General features: G+C 38.8%; 1 protein-coding gene across 1 annotated transcript in view; it reads right to left on the bottom strand.

Annotated features, from left to right (window-relative positions):
* CCDC81 (coiled-coil domain containing 81) overlaps positions 1–17,155 on the bottom strand; it is a 74,977-nt gene that overhangs the window by 40,074 nt on the left and 17,748 nt on the right. The window contains 6 exon segments of the mRNA XM_020993819.2: positions 642–704; positions 707–756; positions 2,729–2,808; positions 4,736–4,992; positions 9,673–9,829; positions 10,000–10,061. Coding sequence (XP_020849478.1) covers positions 642–704; positions 707–756; positions 2,729–2,808; positions 4,736–4,992; positions 9,673–9,829; positions 10,000–10,061 — 669 coding nt within the window.

Genomic DNA, 17,155 nt, shown 5'->3' with positions numbered 1-17,155 from the left:
TATGCTCCCTTCCTCTGCTCTCCCTCTTTTACCCAAGAAATTGCCTAGGGGTGTTTATTTCTGCTTTATGTTATTTGTCCTCAGTTTTAGGTGTGGGAGGATCTCCTTGTGGAGCCAGGTGTTCAAACCATGGTCCCGTTGGAGTGACAATTCTCTTTTTAAAACTTCCACAGTTGTTACACTACTTGGACATCCTATGATGCTATAAAGTTCTCTCCTGTAAGATCAAACTGCCTCACATACTTCTTAAAAACAGCCTCTTTCCACAGTCATCTTGCTAGCCCTTTGTCACTTCTGACACAACCTCTGCCCTCTTACTGTGTCCCTTGACCTCTGAACCAGAAATTCTTCATGGAAAGGAAGGGGTGCTCAGCTCAGCTATAAAGACAGACGAGATGGCTTTGTTACGATTCTCTCTCCCTCTTAATCATTTGACCTGAAAAGGGACTAAGAATATGACAAGAGGTTACTTTCTGGAGGAAAGTAAAAGAAAGAGGTTCCCATTGGAGAGAAGGGAGGAAATGACCTATCAGAATTCTGTGTTAAAATTAATTTGCGGCAGATACAAGAGTCGCTCAGCAACATCGTTCATTATCAAGTGATAAGGCATAGCAGAACGCACACAGACATCATTCCTGTACCTCTGACCTCTTCTTTTTCTCCCTGGTCTTTGTTCTTGGACTCCAGAGGGCCACTCGTTTCAATTCTTCAATGGTTTCTATAGCTGGTTTGGTTTCTGGATCCTTGGACTCAATCCTAGAGGTAAGCCAAAGATATACCCATCTACTATGAAGAGCCCTGAAACAGGGCTGTGTGCCCCCTTACCTCTTGTAAACTGCTCAGATAGGTAAGAATTTAAACTAAAAATAGTGTCATTAGAAAGGTTGAGTACTGTTGCTCTTGTAAATATCCACCTGATCCATGAGGCTACATCAGGAAGCACAGAATATCAGAGCTGGAAGAGACTTTAGAACATAAAATGTTAGCATATCATAGACAATGTTAGAGCTAGAAGAGACGTTAAAACAAAGAATGGTAGACCACAAACATCGAATGTTAGAGCTAGAAGGAAGCTTAGAAAACAGAATCTTGGAACACTGGAGGCAGAGCTGGAAGGGACCTTAGAATATAGGATATTAGAACATAAAACAAAGGATATAGAACTGGAAAGATGCTTTTAATACAGAATGTTAGAACACAGCACACAAAGATGGATGAAAGCTCAGAATTAACAACATTAGAACACAAAAGGGACCTTTGAGATCATCTAGTCCAACCCCTCATTTTACAGATGGGGAAACTGAGTCCTAAGGAAGTCAAATAAATGGCTAGTTTGTGATAAAACAGAGAGTAGGACTAGGACTAAATTTCACTTTCTGTCTCCTGGCACAGTATGCTGCCTTCCATGACTGGCGTGGCTCTACTGTCACACACACTATTATTACACAAAACAGACGCTATTTTTTCTTTTCTTTTTTTTTAAACTTTTCATTTGGAGTTTCCATTTTCCTGTTCCTGTTTTCTATTTCATTTTTGGTACATAACTGGAAACTACAAGAACACTGTGGAAATGGGTGATTGCTAGGTAGCTTTAGGAAAAGAATACATAGCCTTCTAGAAAGAACACTGTTAGAAACTACGCCCTCTCTTCCCCACCATATCACACCTGCATAGAAATGTATACACACACACACACACACACACACACCCATGCATACATGCACAAAGTCTTAAGTCAGGGGGCCTGTGGAAGGATAGTAGTGACTACAGCAATTGACTTACCTTTGGATCAGGGGATGTTGGGGGAGGGGGCATCCCCCAGGGAGGCCTGGGGCCAGCATCACTAAGAAGAATACATATGTACTGACACATGACATTAGCATTCTTTGGTGGATTGACAAGTCCATTTCTAAGTCCACTAGCTTCTTGAGGCCATCACTATCTCAGTTGCCCTCCTGTAGAGGGTCAAGACTCAGGGGTGGGGGACCTGCAGCCTCGAGGCCACTTGTGGCCTTCTAGGTCCTTAAGTGTAACCTTTTCACTGAGTCCAAGTTTTACAGAACAAATCCTTTTATTAAGGGGATTTGTTCTGTGAAGTTTGGATTCAGTTAAAGGGCTGAACGTGAGGACCTAGAGGGCCACATGTGGCCTCGAGGCTGCTCCCCACCCCTGGCAGATATATCCAGTTCCTCCAACCTATTCTCTTATGACATGGTCTCTAGGCCATTCACCATCTTGGTTACTTTCCTTTGGAAAGTTTTTTAGCTTATCAATGAGTTCTCTAGTTTGCCTTCCTTAAATGGTGAGTTAGTGTCTCCTAGGACAGAGTAGAATGAGACTATCACCTAGACATTGTACCTCTCTTAATCTAAGACAATAACAACCAAAGCTAATATTGTGTTTGAAGGTTTGCAAAGCACTTGACATACATTTTTTCATTTGATCCTCATAACCACTCTCACTATCCCTTCTCTCCTTGATCGCTGTAGACCAGCTATAGCCTCAACTTCCTCAGCCAATATTGAGGTTCAAGTCTCAGGAAAGATCTGAGCTGGACTGGATGGAGTTTGGTTTTAGGGCTGGGAAGGGAATAATAAGGGTGAGTTAGAGCCCAGTCAGTCGAAGCAATCTCCCTGACATCAAAACAAAGGAGTCAACACAGGTAGAGTAGATGTTTCTGTGTGTGTGTGTGTGTGTGTGTGTGTGTGAACTAGAGATGTGTACTCACCTTGGGAAAGTGTACACACTACAAGGACGCTGTGCGGTGCCCTCTCTGTTGGACATCACTGAGTCCGTCGTCCCAGGCCTCTGTGGCAATGACAGTGAAAAGTTAAAAAGTGCTTATCTTTGCCCCCAAAAATAAAGATTGAGGTTTTGGGTTTTTTTTAACAGTCTAATAGAAGTCAGTAGCCATAGGAGGTGCAGAATAGACTAAAAGACAAAGGTCACTGAATCATGCCTAGCTGCCAAATTTTTACAATCTCTTACAATTTAAAAAAAAAATTTTCATTCTAATCCCCTTTCGTGACATCCATTGAAATACTAGAAGACAGTTATTCCATTGTTCCCTCAGTCTTTTTTCCAGTTAAACATTCTCAGTTTTTTCAACTGATTCTTATATGATAGGGATTCAAGGCCCTTCACCATCCTGGTCACCCCCCTCTAGACAGTCTCCAACTTACCAATATACTTCTTAAACTATGGCGCCCATAAACAAGCGGAATGCTCCTGATGAGTTCTGAAGAAAGGGGACTACTACCTCCCTAATTGAGGAATCTCTTAATGCAGTCCTTGCTATATTTTTTGTTTTCCGTTTTTGTTTTTTTATTTGTTTGTTTTCTTTCTCGCTAGGCAATGGGGTTAAGTAATTTGCCCAGTGTCACACAGCTGGTTAAGTATCAAGTGCCTGAGGCTGCATTTGAACTCAGGTCCTCCTGACTTCAGGGCTGGTACTTGATTATCCACTGCAGCACCTAGCTGCCCCCAGCCCTTGCTATATTAAGCAGCAGCAAGGTCCAAGAGTTCATCAGCTTTCTGGTGCATTTAAAAATATTCTTTTGAGATGTCTATTACTCACCAGACTAACTCAAGGGGTCATGAACACTTGCTGTAGAACCCCTGTTCTAACATGTCAAGTTCCTTTTGGATCCTGACTGTCCTCCAATGGAATCATTATTTCTTCTAGTTTTGTAGCCTTTTTAAATATGATGAGCAAGTTATCTATGCCTTTTTCCACATCATCAATAAAAATGTCAGTCTAATGTTACATTAGACTTAATAATCAAATGTTAGAGCCAGAAGGGACTTTTGAGATTTTATGGTCCAAACCCCAAATTTGCCAAGTGAGAAAATCTGAGGCCTAGAGAGAAGTAAACTTGCCCAAGGTGTCTAACCTAGGTTATGATAGAGCCAGCAATATCACTGATCCTTATTCTTGGTACACATACAACCTTGGTTAAGCCAATGAACTTCTCTGGGTCTCAGTTTCATCACTCGGAAAATAAGGAAGTTGAACTCTAATGGCCTGACTCACATCATCCTATGAGGTATGGTTTTCCCTCATTTATGATTTATCTTCAGTTGGCAACGGCTCGTGGGTATAGTGGGAAGAAAAAAAGCACTGAGGTAGGAGCTTGGAAATTTGCGTTTGGATCTTTGCTCTGCCACTTTTGTTACTTATGTGACAATGACCAAATCTCCTTAACTTCAGTTTCCTCATCTACAAAATAAGAAGCCTAAACTGGTCACTTCAAATTCCAAATTTTATGTTCCTAAACAAAAGCTACCTGCCCCATAAGTCTCTCCACTAAGTAATTAATAAAGCAAAGACCTATTGGACAGCCTTAAGGAAGTTCTCACTAAAGGAGCCCTTTGTAACAGCAATGCCAAGAAGGCTGGATTGAGAATAAGAGGACTGCATTCAAATCTGGGCTCTGCCATTTGTTGCCCATATGACCTTCATCAAGTCACTTAAGTTCTTTGGGTTTCAGTTTATTCACCTATAAAATGAGGGAATTAGACTAGATGACCTCTAAGGTCCCTTCCACCTCTAAATTCCATGATCCTCTCAACTTGACTTTTTCTGAAAAGTAGGAGCTACTGCCTAGTGCATGCTACAGTGGTAGTAGTAGTGTGCACTACTCCAAGAAAATTCATTGAGAATTCATTATATAATTCATCAATTCACTGGTACCATTTGGGAGAGGTAGTTAGAAGAAGGAAGAAACCAATTTACATTTGAAAGAGCTTTAACCAGATTCCCACTTCCATCCATAGCACACAGGAAGTCCTTATAAAACCTCATCTTCACTTTGCTGTCTCTAATCATGAGGACCCCTATTCCCTTGAATGTAAACTCCACATTTTGTTTGACAGAAATGGACCGAGATAAAAAGAGCAACGTTTCCTTCACACATCCTTCCACCACATCCCTGTTAAAAGGACCCTCCAGGGATATCATGACGAAGTTAAGCTGAACAACTGGGATATCACCTAGTAAGGGAAAAAATAAATGGGAGAGAAAATTAGAATATAGATCACATATACTCATAAACAATTCTCTAATCTGTGTTTAATAATTCAAAATGTTTTATAGTTTTAAATAGTATGCTTCCTAAGAATTATACGTGCAAAATTTTTAAACATAAGTATCCTAATATCTGTCACTTAGTCAAGAATATTTCATTTTGTCTTTATATCCCAAACATATATACATATGTGTAATGTACATATACATATATGAATATGTATGTGTGTGTATGTATATATACATATGTGTGTCTGTGTACAAGTCTTCTTAGTAATCTGCAAAACATTGGCCTCTTTCATTTCTTAAGCCTGAACCACATTTTTCAACACTAGGGAAGACAGCAAAATAGCCATTCTGGAAAGCAATTTGGAACTATGAATTAAAAGTTACTCAACAGCCCATACTCTCTAATCCAACAACACAACTACTAGGCTTATCCCCAAGATATTAAAGAAGAAGGTAAGACCCATATGGGCAAAAATACTATAGCAGTTCTTTTGCGGTGGTAAAGAACTAGAACTAAGGGGATACCCATCATTTGGAGGATTATTGAAAAAATAATGGTATAGGAATATAGTAGAATACTATTGCACTCAAAGAAATTATGAAAGGTATAATTTTTGAAAAACCTGGGAACACTTGTATTAAGTGATGTTGTGTGAAGTAAGCCAAATCAGAACAATTTTTATAATAACAAAAAACATAAAGATAAACTATCTTTCAAAGACTTAAGAACTCTGATCAATGCAATGACCATCCACAATTCCAAAGGATCAGTAATGAAGCATGCTACCAAACTCTTAACAGAGTTGGTAGACTAAGGATGCAGAAAGGTATATAGACATGCCCAATGCAGAAATTTGTTTGACTATGAATATTTATTACAAAGATTTTATTTTTGTTTTGTTCAGTGGGGTGAGGAGGTTAAAGGGAGAGAAAACTAGTTTTTGTTCATTGAAAAAAAAATTAAGCCTTTTAATAAAAGCAAGCAATTTAGTTGAGATAGAAGTTCTATCAGTTGAGAAGGCTCCATCTCTGACAGTAGAGGCTATAGAGGAAGGATTCATCTCTGAAGAGGGTTTACTTTTTACCTTTTCCCTTGCAACTCTTATAGAGTGCAGTGGAGAAAAGTAGGTTTTTCCACATGTTCCCATTGGTAATGCATTGTATCTTAAAACAGGGCAACTCCCCCTGTAGGAAACATTGCACCCAGCATACAGAAGACCTAATAAGTCTAACTGTGGAGTCCAGTTGAGCTGTGGGAGAGAACAGATCCAGGGAGCCCAGCAAAGCTGCCTCCCACAAACATGCTACTATCTAGGGGGAGTAGCTGTGGTTTCAGAGCTGTGAGTTGCTTTGGCCCATGTTACTTATATGTATGTTTCTATACCATTGTACTCCATGTGTATGACCACTCTTACTAGTGATATCTTGTGTATTAAAAAAAAGCAAACTTCAGGTTTATGGAGGATATATTTTGCTACTAGTGTTTTGGCTATGCTGTTTGCTTTTACTTTAAGCTAACCGTGTCATTTGGCTGTCTGTTCAAGTTGAACGTACTGATAGAGGCCCATAAGAAATAGTTTTAGAAGTATGGCTCTATGGCTATAAGTGCCAAGTTGGAGGGTATCTGAGGAGGTGGGGCTATATACAGATGAGGGAAATGGGGCCAGAAAGGACAATCAATCATAAGGCAAAGCTTTTAAATTAAGTACATACTATGTGGTAGTTGTTAGGCATACAAATGCAAAGAATGAAGCAACGCTACTTTTCAATGAGCTTATATCTAATAGGAAAACAAATAGTACATATATAAGCATATCCATATTAAATATAAAGAGAATAAATACAAATAAATACAAGAGAGTGAAATACAAAGTAGTTAGGGAAGATAGGTCACTATCAACTGTGAGGATAAAGAAAGGCTTAATGAAGTAGGAGATACTTGATATTTCTTAAAGGAAGAATTTGATTCCATGAGCCAGTGGTGAGGAAGGAGTGTATTCCAGGCATAAAGAAGAGCCATTACAAAGTCAAGGGGTTGGAAGATGGAGTTCTGTGTGTGAGGAACAAAGAGAAGGCCAGTCTGGCGTACAGAAAGGGGAGTAATGTACAATAAAGCTGAAAATATGGAATGGGGCCTATTTGTGGAGGACTTTTAAAGCTAAAGAGAGTAGCTTATATTTTCTCCAAGCATAACTGACATGAAAGATCTGTGCTTTAGGAAAATCACTTGGCAGATATGTGAAGGATTACTTAAGAGTGGGAAGAGATTTGAGATAGAGAGATGAATTAGGAAACTGTTGTAGTCATCTGCAAGAGAAATGATGAGGGTCCTAACTAAAACTGTAAATAAAAACGCAAGTCTCACCATGTCACCTCCCTATGATTCAATAAATACCAGTTTTACCCTTTCTCCCTTCAGGATCAAATATAAACTCTTCCTTTCGGTATTTTCCCTCTCCTTCCTTAAGGCCTTACACCTTAATACCCCTGACAAACCCTCACCATGTACTCTTCAATTCAGAGGCACTGACCTCTCTGCTGTTCCTGGCACAATAAAATAGGGCTTTGTCTCCCTATTTCCGACATTTTCACTGGCTGCCTCCCATGCATGGAATGTTCTCCCTCCCCATCTCTGCCTCTTCGCTATTGACCCTCCTTCTATAAGAAGCATTTCCTGAAGACTTATATGGTCTGATGCTGAGGGAAGTGAGCAGAAGGACTTTGTACACAATAACAGCCACATTATGCAATGACTGATATTGTTAAACTGAGCCCTTCTCAGCATTACAAGGATCTGAGACATCTCCAGAGGCCTTGTGGTGGAAAATGCTGTCCACAACCAAAGAAAGAACTATGGAAGTTGAATTGCTATCACTTATTTTTACCTTCTGTTGAGTTTTGTTTCATCTTTCTGATGGTTCCTCCTATTGGTTTTAATTTTTACTTACAACTTCACTAATGTGAAAATATGTTTAATAGGAATGTAAATATAGAGCCTATATCAGATTGTGCGCCATCTTGGGGAGGGCAGGGAGAAGGAAGGGGGAGAAAAATTTTCAACTTAAAAGAATATGGAAGTGATTGTTGATAAATCAAAATAAATTAATAAAAAATTTTTTAAAAGAAGCATTTCCTGGTTCCCCTTAATATAGTGCCCTTTCCCTGTTGATTATCTCCAGCTTATCCTGGCTTGTGTCTGCACATTGTCTTCTCCATTAGACTGTGTGTTCCTTGACAGCAGGGATTGTTTTTGCCTTTTTTTGTATCATCAGCACTTAGCACAGTGCCTGGCACATAGTAGATACATCATAAATAAAATAAGTAAATAAATAAATAGGGAGCTTGGAAGAGGGGTGGATTTTCAGGGAAAGATAAGTTCAGCTTGGGACATGAAGAATTGGAGATGCCTATGAGATAACTGGTTTTGAAATGCCTACCAGGCAGTTAATGACATGAGACTGACCCAGGGAAGAGAAGTGACTTTTCCAAAAGTAGAAGAACCAAGATTCAAACCCAGGTCCTTTGACTCTATTTATATTTACCTCCAACCACCATGCAGAATGTTACTTTGGAAAGGATGACTGAGAAAGCTTGGAACAGAGAGGCAAGATTTACTGACCACAGTAGGAGGAGAAATAAACTACCAGCTACAAATTACTAAAGGACTATGCACACTGCAATCTGGAAGAAATCAAGTGTCTCCAAATACGTTAGCTCTTCTGAAGGATTCTTACAGGGGAAATAACTTTTAACCACTATTTTCCAAACAACAAAGGGCTTAGTCCAGAGGCAACTATGAGCTGGGGAAAAGAAAAGGGGTAACTGCTGTAATTTACTTGAAGTTAAGCCCTTTGGGAATGTTATGCCTGGTAGAAGAGATAATTCCCTCCAGGAAATATCCACAACACCCATTCACAAGAGGAGGGGCTGTTGGGGACCATATACTCTCATCCGTTCCCACCCCTCCAGTAAGTGGGGGTGGGAATATTGACAATACTTACAATCTTCAATATTAATATTTACATTTGTGGACAGATTTTAAAATATCATTAATTTACCATAGGGCCCCAATCCCTGATACACCCAAAAAATAAAGGACCTCTGACCTCATATGGCATTTGGCACGGTAATTTCCTAATACGCTTATTCTGTAACATTGTGTTGTTATAGTTAATTGTATAGTTGTCTTATCACCTAACAAACTGTAAGCTAGAGCTATTAACTACCGTGTCTTCTCTAAAATTTGTATCTCCCCCAGTACACCTAATACACTGTTCTCTACACCCAGCGGATGCTTACTAAACGTTTGCTGTTTAAATGAATAAGTGATGTTACAATCTGCAAGTTGAAGGAGACAAATAAAGCAGATGTTGATCACATTTTGCCCTTTCAAGTTTTTTTCCTTTCTCTATATCTCTTAAGGAGGTAGGCTTAATTAAACTTAAGAAACTTTTACCAAGAGGCAGCTAGGTGGCACAGTGGGTAGAGCACCATCCCTGAAGTCAGGAGAACCTGAGTTCAAATCCAGCCTCAGACCAAACACTTGATACTTACTAGCCTTGTGACCCTGGGCAAGTCACTTAACCCCAACTGCCTAAAAAAAAAAAAAGGAAAAGAAAAAAGAAAGAAAGATTTACCGGGAGTAAATATTTTGTTTTGTTTGAGTCCATGCATTTGGGCGAACTTCTCGGCTATCACAAACACAGGCCTCTGAAGTAGAATAAACTTATTATTTCCCACGTCAAGTCTTTGCCTTACAAAGGTGAAGGTTCCAAATCCCGGAATCTGGACCCCCTGGAACAATAAGGGACAGCAAATGAGACATGACCAAAAAACAACAAATGGCAACAATCCATATGAATCCAGTCCACCCACAGTTTGAAAATGATTTTTTTTTACTACTGTATCAAATTGCTAATTGCTATCTGCGCGCAACATGAAGATGATGAAAATGTTAAGCCTACCTTGCGTAAGGATAGCTGCCGTTCCACAAATTCTGACACATTTGCCCAGATATTAGAGACTTCTAAAATGTGAGGAAAAATATAAAATATCATCTGTTAGTATCCATTACTTATTAAATGTCCTCATTGGCTGAAATGCAGAATCAAATTAAAGGTGACAAGTGCCCTATTTATGAGAAACAGCAAAGTGGTTTAGGCAAAAGAAGTGGTTCTTCTGAAGTCAGAGAACTCTGATTCATAGCTTATTACTATGTGTGATCTTTTTAAAAAAAATTTATTATTAGTTTTCAACATTTACCTTTATAATATTGAGTTCTAAATTTCCCCCCTCTGCCCCTTCCCCCTCCCCAAGATGGCATGCAATCTGACATAGGCTATACATGTACAGTCAGATCATGTATATTTCCACATTTGTCATGCTGTGAAAGAAAGCTCAGAACAAAAAGGAAAAAACACAGGAAAGAAAAAAAAGAAAAAAGTGCTTTGATCTGCATTCAGACTCCGTAGTTCTTTCTCTGGATGTGGATAGCATTTTCCATCACAAGTCTTTTGGAATTGTCTTAGAATAATTGTAAGCCTTAGATTCTTGCATTGTTGAGAAGAGCTGGGTCTGACAAAATTGGTCATCACACGGTGTTGCTCTTACTGTATACAGTGTTCTCCTGGTTCTGCTCACTTCACTCAGCATCAGTCCATGCACCATTAGTGAGATCTTGGACAAATTCACCTCCCTGAGCTTCAGTCTCCAAGCTGTAAAATGAGGGTGCCAGACTAGGTGTCTCCTTCCATGTCTGGGCTCCTTAAAGCACTACGAAGAAGCCTGAACTATGGTGCAAAATCCTCAGGAAAGGAGGAGTTCCACACATGAGAAATTGTCTAAAGGGGATCGAATCTCAGCTATGATGCTTAGGAGTTGTGGATCACGGACCAGTCATTTAACTTTTCTGACCTTCAGTTTCCTCATCTATATACAGAGTATAGTAATATTTTCACTCCCCGCTTCACAAATAATACTTTACAAGCATTAAAACACTAAGGTATTATTCTTTAAGTAACGAAAATCTTCTCATTTTAACCGTTTTAGATAAAAATCTTTCTGAATTATATTGCTTATTATTAGCTGCTATGAACTGGAAAGCCAAATAACTTTGTTAGTGTTGTTTCTAAAATAACAGGCTATAGGTTGTTAAGTAACACCCTGAGGCGGAACTCCAGTGTATAAAATGAACAAGCCACCTATGTTGGCTGCTCAGAGACCTTATTTTACTTTCAGGTTTCCAGCTGTGTTCTATTTTCCAAAGAGCTGAAGCTGCTGGATAAGTAACTTCCAGATAAGTGGGATACGTATGTACCGTATGAATACTATAGTATATGAGCTTTATTTATAAGTTGCTAAAGGCCCATCACTGATCAGCAAATTGATATCTCTGTTCTTTGTTAAAACTCCTAATCTCATTAAGAATTATAATATATATCAAAAGAATGTCTAAAAACATTGATCATCAAAGACATTTGTGACTGGAAATGAAAAAAATTCATTTGGTTTAATTCAACTTAATTAATTTAAAAAAGCATTTATAAGTGCCTATGGACTTCCTAATGAAGCATGCTCAGGCCCCCATCAACTTGTTCACAAGATATGGAAGAGAATTGCCTTGAAGAAACTGTGGAATATATATAGACATTTTGTAACTGGCTCTAGTTTGGCACCACATTATGAACTGGAGGTTCTTTGTGGGCTGAGACATTCAAAAAGCCTTAGTCAACCCACTTCTACCATCTTGCTCTTGCCTTAGTCCTTTGGACAGTATACTCTGTTCCTGGTAGTATGACTCTTTCGTCCATGGCATCTGGTGAAACACCATGCTGTAAAGGGAGAGGCCATATGGCCCTATGAAAGGGTCCCAGCCCGTAGCTGTTGTATTTGTTCTTTTAGGTGAAGGACATTGGAGTCTTTAACCTCATGAGCTTCAAAAAGTACAGAGGGTGCCCTGTATCCTGCCATTTCAGAATCTGGGTTTTAGAGCCAATGCAACATCAATGCCTACAGAACAAGGAGTAACTTTGGGGAATGACTTTGTGACCTCAGTCCAGTGGTAGCTAAGACAAGGGGTTATTTACCATCGGACATGAATTTGGTATAACCAATGTTTACGTAGGAACTGAACTAAGTTTTGAGCCTATTTGCCCCAGAACTGATGAGAGTATGTCCCTAAGGTGTTGTGAGTGGGAAATTCTTATACGTTTTTTAATACCACATCTTTAAAGTAAATATCAATTTTTAAGTGAATGGTTAAATGGAATGAGGATGCTAATAATTCATCCCTAACAATGAGAGAAGGGATAGAAAGGACACAGGTGTTTGGGGCTCAAGCCAATGGCAACAGAGAAGAGACATTCGACACCTTTAGGTCAACCTTCCCCACCCGTCCACAAAACTTTGCATAGCTGTAGGAGCTATGGGAGAGAAAGTTAAGTTGTAACTTGATATACTATGGTACCATGGTCACACCATAGATCAAACAGGTGCCCAGCTCTCCCACTTTCAGGCCAAAAATTATCTAAAAGAACCACTAAATTGGAGCAGCTAGGTGGCAAAGTGGCTAGAGCTCTGGCTTCGGAATCTGGAGGACCTGAGTTCAAATCCGACCTCAGACACATGACACTTACTAGCTGTGTGACCCTGGGCAAGCCACTTAACTCCGATTGCCTCACCAAAAGGCAAAAAAAAACCCACTAAATTAAATGATGACCAAAAACATCAAAAAAGAGTAGAATGCTTCATCATAGGTCCTCTGGAATCGTAGCCAGTCTTTGCCATGCTTGATCAGAGTTCTAAAGTCTTTCAAGATTTGTCTTTACAATGTTGTTTTTATTGTATAAATTACTCTCCTAGTTCTTACTTCACTCTGCCTCAGTCCATACAAATCTTCCCAAGTTTTTCTGAAAACATCTCTTTTGTCATTTGTGATTGTGCATTAATATCTTATTACATCTATATACCATAATTTGTTTAGCCCAATTGATTGTACTCCATTAGCTTGCAGTTCTTTGCTATAATAAAGATTGTTGATAGAAATGTTTTTGTTTAAAAAAAAAAAGGTGAGTCTTCCTGACTCCAGGCCCGACAGTCTATCTACTACAATACCCATAGCTGCCCTAGTATCTCCTAGGAGATGTCTGGTATCAAAAATAACTAACACAAAATAGGTCAAGGAGAGAAAATCTAAGGATTGGACTACCTAAAAACCTTGGCCGTTTAAAAAGCCCAGATATCTTATTTCAAGAAATCATGAATGAAAATTCCCTAGGCCTATTAGAGCCAGATGGCAAAAATGATATGGAATAATCCAATGGTTACTTCCTAAAAGAAACTCTCAGATGAAAACTCCAAGGAATATCACAGCCAAATTTCAGAGCTTTCAGTTCAAATAAAAAATGCCACAATCAGCCAAAAAGAAAGAGTTCAATACCAAGTCAAAATCATACAAGACCTGGCAGTTATGACTATAAAGGAGAAGAAAGCTTGAAATGTCATTCCAGAAGGCAAAATCTAAAAGTCTACAACAAAGAATAACTTACCCAAAAAAGCTCAGTATAAATTTAATGGCCCTTCCAGATACTCTGGGAGTTGTGTTTCTTTCTAGTTTCAGAAGAGATTAATTTGAGGTGAAGAATCCAGAGGGTGAGATTTCTCCCAATAGATAGGAGTTTCTGAGGATCTTTCAGGAGAAGGAGAGAAGAGGGAACAGGGAGAGGAAAAGGTAACAGGAGACTCCAGACACCTGAGGCAGCACTGTAGCTATAGTGACCAGTGTCATCACCATTTGTAATTTGTATCTTCAAAACCATGCACCTGAAGGACACATCATGAAAGTTGACCTCCAAACAGATAAGTAGAAAGGTATAGAACTTTGTTTTTATATTTGGTACTTGACCTAGTAGCTGGAGCACTGAGAGAGAAAAAAACCCAAAAAACTAAAGAACTGATGGTTCTTACACTTGCCCCTTTGCTATACTTTGGTCATATGGGACTTTCACCCATTTCTAATTGTGTCATTTTAAAATTTCTATTAAAGATTGTTTTGAGTAAATTTAATCTTGCTTCTCATAAATACCTAGGGTTGACTAACCTGATCCTTACATTTCCTGGTATCCTGCTGTTCATGGCACGAGGGCATGGAACAGTTCCAGAGACTCCATAATCACTCAGTAAATAGTCAAAAATACTTATTAAGCACCTACTATGTGCTAAGCACTTATTTTTCCTAGCCCAGGCCTGGAATCTCAACATCTTCCCCCTGACTAACCCCTCACTCCACTCCCCAATCAGCCCATTATTAGAGAAGTTTTGCTGTCTAACTGGGGGCAGCATTCGGAGACATTGCACAGCTGTATTTTGAAGGGCAGAATTACTTTGAACTTGAGTCATTTTTAAATCTGCTTCAACAGATATGAATCTAAGCTAATGAGAGGAAAAGTGGATCTTTAACGATTGGATGGATGAATGAAGCATTTATTAATCTCATACTATGGGCAAAACATTGTGCTAAGCACTAAGGATATAAGTAGAAAAGACAGTCCCTGCCCTCAAGGAGCTCACATTTTAATGAGGGAGACAAGAAGCCACATGGAAAAGTCTCATGATCCTTAGGGTGCAACAGCCAAGCAGATGTTAATGTTTATTCTTTAACATCATTTCCACTGATAAAATTATATGAGTTTCTGGTGCTGAACTCTTTGACAATGCCAAGTACTACTTAGGTGGCAAGAACCCTCCTTCCTGGAAATGAAAAGAAACAAAAAACTTCCAGGTACCCAGAGACCAAAGCTAAACAGATACTTTGAAATGCCAACATAAGAGTCTAGAGAAACATAAAAGGTAAACACATCTGAGTAATCATGAAATGATAAAATGTTTATATTCTAACAGGGGAAGGAGAAACAAGCAAGTCCTTAAAAGGGTAATAAATTCAAAAGATATCAAGGGAATAAAGAATTCAGAAGGGCTGGGAGTAGTCTTATGTTTTAATGACATTAAGAGAGAAAAAGACAAAAAAGGGAATGAAAAAGGAATTCACTAGGGAAGAAAGAGGGAGAGAGAAGGTGAAAGGCGTTATCTCATATATTCAGGATGCACAAGAAGACTATACAAACAGAAGGATTAAAGGAAGCAGGCTACATATGAATGCCACTTTCATGTGAACCAAACAAAGTAGGATTGAATATACACAGAGCTGAACAGACAGAGTATACACAAATACATTAAACTCATGAAAGAATCAGGTAGGAACAGGGACAGCTAAGAAGAAGACTGAGAGAAGGTAAATTGAGGGAAGGGATTAGTCATAAGCAAAACAAACTACATATTTGGAGGAGATATGTGAAGAGGATTAAAGAAAGGAAGAAAGAAAAGGAAGGAAGGAAGGAAGGAAGGAAGGAAGGAAGGAAGGAAGGAAGGAAGGAAGGAAGGAAGGAAGGAAGGAAGAAGGAAAGAAGGAAGGAAGGAAGGAAGGAAGGAAGGAAGGAAGGAAGGAATCTTCGTGTGCCTAGACTATTACAATAGCTCAATGTTGGACTCTGCCTCAAGTCTCTCCAGACTGGAATCCATTCTCTACTCAGTGGCTAAAGTAATTTCCCTAAAGTGTGGGTCTAACCAAGGCATTTTGCTACTTTAAAAATCCCAGTGATTCCCTGTTACCTCTAGGGTCAAATACAAAACCATTTGTTTGGCATTTAGAGTGCTTCACAATCAGGCTCTTCCTACTCCTCTCTACTCATTCTGTGATCCAGCTACACTGACCTCTTTACTGTCCCTCATGTATGACCCTCCATTTCCCAACTCCCTGATTTTGCACTGACTGTCACCCAAGCCTAGAATGTTTTCCCTCCTCACCTCTGTCTCCTAGCTTTCCTACCTTCTTTCTGTTGAAGGCCTTTCCCTGCCCTCTACTGCTAGGGCCTTCCCTCTGGTTACCATCCATTTACATTGTGTTATCTCTTATATGTATACAGAACTACAGGTACATAGATATTTGCATATTGTCTTTTTCATTAGATTGTAAACTCCTTGAGGAGAGGGACTGTGTTTTTACCTTTCTGTGCATCCCCAGCACTTAGGACAGTGCCTGGAACATAATAAATGTTCAATAAACGCTTACAGTCTGAATGACAAAGAACTCATGTCAGGGGACTAGATGAGAAAAAGAGTATTGGAACGCAGGAATAATTCCATAAAGTATAGATCACCAACGTTCAGCACATTCCCTTTTTCTCAACATTGTCTTCTTCATTGTAAAGAGGCAGAGCAGGATCAAAGAGAGAGGAAAGCATAGACAGAGAGGATCAAGGCATGTTGATAAATGTTTAGCTACCACTCTCCAAAAGAAAAAAAAATCATTAGTGACACACTTTTCGGGTTTAATCTGAATTATTAACATATTCACCACCACTTTCTTAAGTATAGACAATAAAAAAGAAAGAAAGAAGCCCTGATTTGTAACATTTACCAATTTCTGAGGCACAAAGCCTCACACTGAAAATTTAATTATTGGCTCTCATGAGCCATTGGCTTCAGGACACCCCTAGGTAGGACATATGATTAATCATAATGATGAATGTAATAGGATGAGCTCACCCATAAAAGAGGAGGGCAAAATAGATTAGAAAGACAAATCTAACAACATACTATTTATTTTAAAACACACACACACACACACACACACACACACACACACACTTGAAACAGAAAGATAGCAAATAAAGTTAAAGGGGCTGGATCAAACCTTATTATGTTTCAAGTGAATCAGTGAACTCAGAAAATCAGGAGTAATAATCATAATCTCAGATAAGGCAACAATAAAATTAGACTAGATTAAAAGGGATAGAGAAACTACATTACACTTAAAGCCAACATAAACAATGAATATCAATATTTAATACATATGTGCTAAACATCATCTAAATATTTAAAGGAAAAGTTAATCATTTTACTATAAGGAAAAAGATAGTAAAACTATAATGAGGGAAATTAGATCTGGATAAATCTAACCAAAAGATAAACAAGAAATACATCAAGAACCTGAATAAAAAAGTTTAACAAGTTAGATAAGCTAGATCTCTGACAATTACTCAATGAAAACAGAAAGAACTATAC

This window comes from Phascolarctos cinereus, unplaced genomic scaffold, assembly GCF_003287225.1.
Source record: "Phascolarctos cinereus isolate Bilbo 61053 unplaced genomic scaffold, phaCin_HiC Scaffold_726;HRSCAF=1367, whole genome shotgun sequence".
Classification (NCBI taxonomy): Eukaryota; Metazoa; Chordata; class Mammalia; order Diprotodontia; family Phascolarctidae; genus Phascolarctos; species Phascolarctos cinereus.
This window is presented reverse-complemented; position numbering and strand designations above follow the sequence as displayed.